Source organism: Zootoca vivipara, chromosome 2 (assembly GCF_965207765.1).
Source record: "Zootoca vivipara chromosome 2, rZooViv2.hap1.1, whole genome shotgun sequence".
Taxonomy (NCBI): Eukaryota; Metazoa; Chordata; class Lepidosauria; order Squamata; family Lacertidae; genus Zootoca; species Zootoca vivipara.
Window position 1 is genome coordinate 65,775,445 of NC_142584.1, and position 9,475 is coordinate 65,784,919.

The 9,475-nt window shown below is 47.6% G+C and overlaps 1 protein-coding gene across 3 annotated transcripts in view; it reads left to right on the top strand.

The window, feature by feature from the left end:
• UNC5A (unc-5 netrin receptor A) overlaps window positions 1–9,461 on the top strand; it is a 94,334-nt gene extending 84,873 nt beyond the window's left edge. For all 3 annotated transcript variants that reach the window (XM_060271599.2, XM_060271600.2, XM_088662056.1), the window contains 6 exons: window positions 1,552–1,720; window positions 5,007–5,240; window positions 5,601–5,750; window positions 6,241–6,405; window positions 7,714–7,892; window positions 8,339–9,461. In XM_060271599.2, the coding sequence (XP_060127582.1) occupies window positions 1,552–1,720; window positions 5,007–5,240; window positions 5,601–5,750; window positions 6,241–6,405; window positions 7,714–7,892; window positions 8,339–8,504 (1,063 nt within the window). In that variant the 3' untranslated portion in view covers window positions 8,505–9,461. The remainder of the gene's footprint in view (window positions 1–1,551; window positions 1,721–5,006; window positions 5,241–5,600; window positions 5,751–6,240; window positions 6,406–7,713; window positions 7,893–8,338) is intronic.
• Window positions 9,462–9,475: the final 14 nt, after the last annotated feature.

Here is a 9,475-nt window from a genome sequence, read left to right on the forward strand (position 1 = left end):
TTTCTCATATATCAATTTGACTCCAGTCCACTCTATGCCTGCCCCGTATGCCCACCCATCACCTGTGGCACATAAGTGCTCTACTACAGGTACCTGCAGAATCCACAGGGAGTTCTTGGACAACTGCATCTCTGTAGACCTTGTCATGCAGATGGGCTGCAGAAATTTGCCTCCACTCATGAGGTGGACGTAGCAGCATGAATTGAATGTCACTGTGGAAGGTCAGCTACAGCATCCAGAAAGGAAACAAACATACACATTACTCCTCTTGCTGGAAAATCCTCAGTGTAACTCTATCCCTTCAAGATACACAACTCCAGATTATCCCATTCAGCAATTTCAATCTCTTACCAGGCACACACTTGCCTGAAGTAAACAGAACTTATTGGAAATAGGCAATAGGACTCATCTACTTGTTCTACATGTACAGAGGCTACAGGGCCAGCAGCACCCCAATCCTGAGCATTTTACAGCAAAGCTCTAGTAATATCAGTGAAGTGCTTTCCACATAGGATTGCTTCCCCATAACATTGAACTATATAATCAACAGAGATCACCTGCCATTTCTAGGCAGATTTCTCTGTCGCCGTCTTAACTACATCCTAAAATGCTACCAAGCATGTTTCTGATTTAATGTTTTTGTGCTGGCCCTTGACAACCCACTCTTGCCTGCATCCCTCTGCTCACAGCTGCATCAACAGCAAATGGAGAAAGCATGCTTCTGTCATGGCACATTTAGTGTCAAGAATCCCTTTGGTGCTGGTTGAGGATTGAGGTGGGAGATTTGATTAGGACATCTAAAGCGACCTGGCCTGGAGCATGAAGGATAAGTCATGTTAGCTAAGCGGGTGAGATCTGCCAGCCAGAAAGGACCTTGCCAGGCTGCTCAATGGAGCATCACCCTCTGGCTAGTCATCCTCTAAGGAACTGGACTGCTGCACATTTGTACAATTCCCGCCCCCACCCTGTCCCTGCTCCCTTCCAAAGAAGGATACCTAATGCAACTTATTCGTCTTGGATATATTCTCAGAAATGTTTTTGGAGTTTCCACTTTGCAGATAGCTCCATTAACAGCTGTCTGCCATAAGTGAGGCATTTCCACTTTTCCCATGAGCCTTATGCCAATTCACACAGAGTTCCATCTAGCTCAGCACTGACTACACTGATGGGCAGCAGTTCTCCAGGATCTCCTTGGATTACCCAGAGACGCCGGGGATTGAACCTGGGACTTTATGCAAGCGGATGCTGTGCTACTGAGCCACGATCCTTCCCCATTCCCTTATGTCAGCATCCATTTCTGATTGCACTTACTGAAGATTGCCAGCTCCAATTCTCTGCTTGGATTGCCAGTAGTACACGCTGACTATAACCCCACCCAATTTCTCCACTCTGCTTCCACCGCGCAGTGGTGAGAATGCAGATCCTGTTTGCTTTCTGTGCCCATTGGGATGATAACCAAGGGAAACCAGCTAATGGCAATAGTCAGACGCATCCATGCTTGACTTTGTATGCCCTTTCTCTTTCCAACTCATGGTTTTCTCTTTTTTTGAGGCTGCCCCTGGCTGGCTGTCAGACCCTGCTGAGTCCCATTGTCAGCTGTGGGCCCCCAGGGGTGCTGCTCACCAGACCCGTCATCCTAGCTATGGACCACTGTGTGGAGCCAAACCCGGAGACCTGGAGTCTCCACCTCAAGAAGCAGTCGTGTGAGGGCACATGGGAGGTGAGTGCTTGGCCTCAGGCAGTCGCAAACCAATCTGAAGGCTTTAAGTAAGGCTGTATTGTACTTTTAGCTTTACAAAACTAACAGCCTTCTGGGCCAAAGTAACCTAAATTCTGAAACTTGCTTAAATTATGCAAATCAGTCATATTGTTTTTTTTTTTTTTGCTTGCTTGCTTGCTTGCTTTGCATGACACTGAAGTCCCATCCTTGGGAAACAACGGAAGTCTTATTCAGCTATCCCTGTGGCTTTCTCAAGGCTTGGCCATATACTCTCAAGCATATCTTTACATCCAGATGTTATAGAAACATGCTTTGTAGGCTTCCGGGTTCAGCGGCAGCGTCGATCGGCGGGGCTTTGTCTCGTCTCCGAGACGGCCCGTCTCTGCTAGGAGTGGGGAGGGCAGCGAGAGCGACGCTGCGCCCCTTAGAACCTCGGGAAGGGCGTCCCGAGGGCAATTTGCTCGGCACAGACCCAATCCGGACTCCCCAACTCTTCGGCTAGCTCTAATAAGAGCTCCGGAGCGAGGAGGGTAGAAGTCGCGGGGGCCATTTTGAGCGGCAACGTTATTCTAGCAGGGAGAAGCTTCAAGCCGAAGGCGGAGAGCGCTGGATTCTTCCGAAAATAAAACGATTGGAAGAGACTGTAAGTAACCTCATGATTTGGATTATTATAAAACAATTTGGATCTGGGAGAGAGGGGAGAAAAGAGGAAGCCACCCCCCCCCCACGGCAACAAAAGAGACAGTAAATAGAAACCCGAAGCCATAAACAGAAGATTTACAATTCAAAGGATCCCTCAAAGGCATCAAAGAGAATCTCCCCTTTGATGCAGGGTGAAAAGGGGAGAGAGACTGCGGTTTATGACTGCCCTGCAATAAGAGGCACAGCCTAAGAAAAAAACCTTTCCACTCGGGAGCCGGCAGCCCAGACAACCCAGTGAGTTGTCAGGTTTTATAAGTCAAATTTTACTTCACTTTGTATTTCTGGACTTTGTGGAATTTCTTTTTTGGCTTAAGTGTTTGTGAAATGTGAGTTCGAACTTTATTGTCAATAAGACTTGAAGAATGCAGCCAGCTTGTTAAAATGGAGTCGAAAAATAAACTGTGATCATATTCCACCCCACGTGACAAGTTTTGACCTTGGCAGGACTGAAATATGTCAACAAAAAAGTGTTCCCCTGAGTTCCAGCGGTCTGTTTTGACCTTAATGTGGGAAACAAGAATAGAGTTATGTCAAGAGGAGACACGACGGCAAGAGTTACAGGAAAAATTCCAGGAGGTGATGGCGGAATATGTTTTTTTAGGAGATGAAGCTTTTGACGCTGAAAAAGATGAATGTGAGAATGACAATGATGGGGAAGGAAAAGAAGAAGATGAGGATTGTGATGATTCAATACAAAATGAAGCACACCACGAAAAAAATGATGACTTTACTCTACAAAAAGTTGGATGGAGTGCCCTGCTTTTGAGGGGGGCACGATTGGTATCATTGGAACTCCAGAACGCCCACAGGGAAGAAGGAAAAAATATGCAGAGAAGAGAAGAAATTCAGGGGTCCTGTATGGTGGCCTGGATGACAAAAGACTGTAAACAGGGGGTGGGGTGAAGGGAAAGTGATGTTGTGATTAAGGATGGATTAACAGGTTTATAACTGGTCTGCTGATTTTGGAATTTGCTGGATTGGGGGGGGAAGCCGGCAATCGGGGATGTAAGGTTAAATTGAGAATAGTTATAGTTTTAAAAGTGAATGGATTTTGGAAAATGTGAAAATATGGAGGCTTATAGAGGGAGAAAAAACAAAAAATTAGGCACGGGAAGAGAAAATGGGAGTTTGATTTCTCAGTGATTTGAATATTAGATGAAAATGTTAACAATTGATTTATAAGTTGTATAAGATGCAAAGGTGTATTTTTATAAAGTAAGAAACTGTTGCAGATGATAAAAAAGGGATGAAAACCGGGGAAGGGGGGGGGAGGGGAAGCCCACAAAATATGGTTTTATAACTATGAATGCAAGAAAAAATTTTTGTTTTGTATTGTTTTTTCTTTTTTCGCCCTTTCTTTTTTTCCCCTTTTTTCCTATTTCTATTTTTCTCTTTTTTTTTTTTTTTTTTTGGTATGACAATAGATGGTTGGATGGATGTCCTCCTGCGTACTGCCCTGGTTTGCTGGAGCTCCCTGGTGGCAGGGGGGGGCTTTGGGGCCAGGGGAGGGGGGGGAGGACAGAAACCCAAGCATAAAATGGACCATCTCTGACTGTTCACATACATGGGATACTTCTGTGGCAGGGGAGGACCCATGTGGGTGGGTAGGAAGGAGGTGGAAAAGGGGTTTAAGTATGTACCTTTTTTTTTTGCTTTTTTGTATTTTGTAAAATTAATAAAAAGTATGTTCAGAAAAAAAAAAAAAGAAACATGCTTTGTAAAAATGAAAATAAAAAAAATATGAAAACTGGATTCTGCCTCCAGTATTACAACCCTACATTTTTCTCCAGAATTGTAGAATATACATTGCCCTATTTTCAACATAAGAAGAATCTGATGGAGTATTTACTACCCAGCACTGGCACATTTGATTCTGATTCATGTTCTACAAGAGAGGCTGTGGTGGATCCCTCAGACTAGCTGAGGATAGCTCAGTCAGTAGAGCATAAGAGTCTCAATCTCAGGGGTGTGGGCAAATGATTCCTGCATTGCAGGGGGTTGGACTAGATGACCCTTGTGGTCCCTTCCAACTCTACCATTCTCTGATTCCAGCTTGAATGCCGTGCAAGTGTTCCCATATGTGCCTAAAGGGCAACAGTCCTCCTACCCTCTCAAGCTCAGTACTGCATCCCTGGTCCTATATACCAGCTGTTTCCTGCTGATACCCCACCCATACAGATTCATGCTCCCTGTGTCTTGGCCAGCCATTCTTGCTTTGTTTTTATTTCAGAATTCATAAACTGCTCCGGATCCAAGGAAATAGCCAAGCACTGTACTTCTAGCATATTAGTCAGCCTTCTTCTGACACCTGTTTGTTTGCCAACAGACCTTTGCAGCTGCTTAATTTTTGATTAGCCGGTCACCTTAATGATTATTTGTTCTTTTAAAATGCAATTTAATTTTTTTTTAATTGAAGCTTTTGCAGTGTACGCCACCTTCTACAGTACAGAAATGCTTCTAAAAATAAGCCATAACCTGCACTGGCTCCCTTGTGCTGCTTCTGTGTTCATTGTGCCAATAAGTGTTGATCAGGGTGGTTTTTATCTCTCTCCCCACCCATCCGCCACCTTTCCCGTTTCCCCAGGATGTGCTGCACCTGGGTGAGCCCGTGCCCTCGGAACTCTTCCACTGCCAGCTGGAACCCCAGGCTTGCTACATCTTCACAGAACAACTCGGCCGCTTTGCTTTGGTGGGGGAATCGCTCAGCATGGCGGCTTCAAAGCGCCTCAAATTGGTCCTCTTTGCACCCACTACCTGTACTGGGCTGGAATATGATGTCCGCGTGTATTGCCTCAGCGACACCCGTGATGCACTCAAGGTATTACCCCACGAGGCCAAAATACTGCCCTGGAAAGCCCCAAACATAGACACCTTGAGCCTCTATCCCACAAATTTCACACCATCTCCAGTCTCAATAACCCGTTATCTGCTCAAGAATCACGGTTGACCAGCCTTAATGCTCTAGTAGTACGGCCTTTGTGTGGCTTCAGCAACACTGACCACATGCCCAGTATGTTGCTCTATAGTTGCAGGGTGCCCAACCTCACCTAGGCCTCTCCCCTTCCCCACCATCCACTGATTTTGTCACAACAACCCAGATCAGTCCCTTGCAGAAAGCGGGAGGCACCAGGAAATGGGTTCTAGTCACTCAGCCTCTGCTTTTTCCATGCAATCCCAGGAAGTGGTACAAGTAGAGAAACAGATGGGGGGGCAGCTGATTGGCGTGCCACGGATCCTGCACTTCAAGGACAGTTACCACAACCTGCGCCTCTCCATCCATGATGTGCCCAGCTCCCTGTGGAAGAGCAAGCTTCTCGTCAGCTACCAGGCAAGTGTGCCCATGGGCTCTGGGAGTGTTCTGTATCCAGAGTAGGCGCCCTCTTCTCATGCCTGCTTTCATCACGCTATGTCACCTCCCTTTTTCGTCTCTTATTTACTGGGGTTCAGTGCAAAGCCCCATATCCTTAGGACCAGGAATACCCCATCTGAAAGATGCTAAGCTCTTATGAACCTCCATCCCCTAGCTGTAGTTGTGGGGGGGGGCAGGTATTTATCAGTCTGCTTCTATAGTTTGTCTAGTTTCTAATTCTACTGGCAGTTGCTGACTTAAGCAGAGGCTTGACAGGCATATGTCAATAATGCTTTGATGGTATTTCCTGCTTGGCAGGGGGTTGGACTGGATGGCCCTTGTGGTCTCTTCCAACTCTATGATTCTATTATATCTTAGGCCTGATCGTCATGCAGGAGCCTCATTCCTTACCACTGAGGAAATCCTTACACCCCCAACCCAAGCCTGCTCTCTCTCTCTTTCTCTACAGGAGATTCCCTTCTATCACCTTTGGAGTGGTCTGCAGCCTTACCTGCACTGCACCTTCACGTTGGAGCGACTTAGCACCAGCACTTGCCAGTTGGCTTGCAAAATCTGGATCTGGCAGGTGGAGGGTGATGGGCAGAGCTTCAATATTGACTTCAACATTGCCAAGGTGAGGGCAAGGACATGGCCATGGGAGGGTTGGCCGAATGACTTCTGCTGTACCCTTCTGGGTGGGCACCCAAAATCTAGCTTTTGAACGGGTTTTAAATACTTTATGCGCACTTGCGGTTATTGCGTCTATTGTTTCATAGAATTCCCATGGAACAGAGTCAAAAGTGGAAATGCAAGGCAGGGCGGCATCAATAGGTCTTTCCATCCTAACATGAGGATAGAAAACTGTCGCTGGCTGGAATTGTGTGCATGTTCAGAAAAAGCATAGAATGGGCCAGTTCGGACATAGCTTTGTAATAAACCATAGTTTATGAAGCCAGGTGGAGTGTTGGCTCTGCATGTCCCCATCCCACTCGTCCTTCCTTCCCTTGCACACAAGTTTTGGCACGGGGATTCCATTTGAAACTGGGGTCTACAATCATCCTTTTTCTTCTTATTGCACCCTGTCCTGGGACTTTTTGTGAAGGGCAGGTAACAGGTATTCATAATAAATAAATATAAAAGTGGGGACTTCTAGTACAGTGTCAGCTTGCTTTAATTATCTTGGTTAACAAACCAACACTGGTCCACCTCCCCACTTGAGACATTATTAGGGAACCCTTAAGTTCCAAGATCTGAGCATCAACACCACCATGCAATGGGAGGAGGAGAGTGGCAAGGAAGAAGCATGTGGGCCCATTGTTCCGCCGTGGCTTATGAGGCTGGGAAGACTACATGTGAAGCAGCCCAGTATTATGTGAGGTGTGAAATCTAACATCTTAAGAACCTTCTTTCATAAAAGCAGGTTTTTTAGTTACTTTAGGGCTGTGAAAGTGTGGCTAGTGATTACTGGAATCTCAGAAGCCAGAGGCGTGGCTAACTAGCAATTATGCTCAATTTCCATAATCTGTAGAAGTCACAGGATCCCATTTTTTCTCGGTGCAAAATGCACCTGGCCCTGCGCATCGCTGCTCTATACGTCAACAAAAGCCTCCTTTCCCCCGCAGCACTGAGCCTACCCTTTAACTTTTCGTTCCCCTTCACTCCTCCTTTCCCAGTCAAGCGGGAGATATTCTTTGTGATCTTTAGGTATCCTCCTTCGCTAAACCTGTCAAGTAGACAGAATTACCCTTCTGGGGAATATCTGGGAGAAAATCATATTGTGTCAGGGAGGCCTTTCCACCTTACATAAAGCAGCATCAAACTGAGAGAGAATATAAAGCAGAAACAGCCTTGTCTTCATGGGCACTCTCTCCTCCATTGCCTCTTCTCACCATGAAGACTTTGTTTGCCCTATAGGTCCTAATAGCTGCTCTCCTTTTCCCAGGATGCACGGTTCTCAGACTGGCTGCCCCCAGACAATGAGGCTGGCTCCCCTGCCCTCGTGGGCCCCAGTGCCTTCAAGATCCCCTTCCTCATCCGCCAGAAGATCATAAGCAGCCTGGATGCACCAGGGGCCCGTGGGGCTGACTGGAGAGCGTTAGCCCAGAAACTGCACCTTGACAGGTAAAACTCTATACCAGGAGAAACAAGCTTCAGCTAGCACAGACCCTGCCAGGTGGATGAATCTTGCTTTAGCAGGAACAGGTGAATAAGGTGGGAGATGGGGGTTTTGTATGGAGCGCCAGCAGGAACAAATGCAGTCACATTGTTTTTCCCCTGTGACATAGTGGGGGCAAGGAAGGAGAGGAAACTGGGGGCTCATCTGGACTTCTTTTTGTGCTGCATTTCTAGAAATGTGTCCCTGTGAAAACCCGCTCTTTTCTGCTGAATTGGTGCAAACAGCAATCTGCAGAAATCCCAAATTGCCATTTGTTCCAATTCAGCATTAAAGAGCAGAGTTTTAAAGAGCGGGCCTGTGCCTAGAAAGCATGGGGCAAAAGGTGTGTGTGAATAAGTGCTGCCTTGGGGCTCTTTCATCTGGGTAATAATGGCCTCTCCTCTTTCCACAGCCATCTAAGCTTCTTTGCTTCGAAACCCAGCCCAACGGCCATGATGTTGAACTTATGGGAAGCCCGTCACTTCCCCAACGGGAACCTCAACCAGCTGGCGGCTGCTGTGGCAGAGGTGGGCAAGCAGGACAGCTCCCTCTTCATGGTGTCAGAGGCTGAGTGCTAAGGCACTTGGTAGGGGCAGCACAGGCCTTTGCTGGGGGATGGCAGAGGGCATCTCCGCTTGAAGGAGGCAGTGTTCCCGCACTTGTCCTGCTTCGAATACGCCTGCGTGCTCCGTCGGAGGCAACCTAGCCTCACGCCCTCTGTTCCTTGTGCCAAATACAACCAGAAGGCAAGCACACCGGGCTCAGTCTCTAGTAGCCATGGGGTGGGGGTGGGAAACTACTGAATGCCTGCCCTGCCACTGCCATGGAAGCTCTGGGACTGGCCGAGGGAGGCTTGCCCCATATACTGGTGTAGGCCGACAATGGATTCTGATGTGCTTCTGTTGGACTTAGTCATATACCCAGGGCCCTCTTTTTCCCCAGCATGGGAATAAAGGGGAAGGGAGATGGCTGGCTTGGTGCTTGTGGGGGAATGACCAGGACAAAAAGGTAAGCTTGGTCCTGGAGCCGAGAAGCCCGTGCCTCTCCCACTGCAGCCCCCGGAGCATCCCATGCTGCGATGAAGCAGAGCCGGGAGGGGGGATCCGACAGGTTGTTTCCAGAGCCATCTCTGTATATTTTTGCTCCAGCCCAAGAGATACCCATGACTTGGTCATAGTGGGCCGCCCAGGGGTTGGTGGTTTGCTGACACTGGGGACCCCGAGGGGACAAGGAAGAGGAGATGGTCAAGGGCAGCCCAGGGAGGTGGGCCATGCTGTGCTGGATGACAGGATCGGTGCCTCCTTAGTCCTTGCCCAGTGTATATGCAAAGGGAATTGTGCGTGTGCGTGGCAGTCCAATCCGTGCAGTGAACGTGTGCTGGGCCAGGCGGGCCCAAGCCGTATTGTGTAAAGATCGTTTTTTATTCTGTATTCAAGTGCATTCAAGTATTTACACTTGGCCTTATGTACATATAAGCGTCCCGCACAGGGTTTTAGCGGGCATGAATGTAAATAAATTATATATATATATTGCTACATGGGGCTGCTTG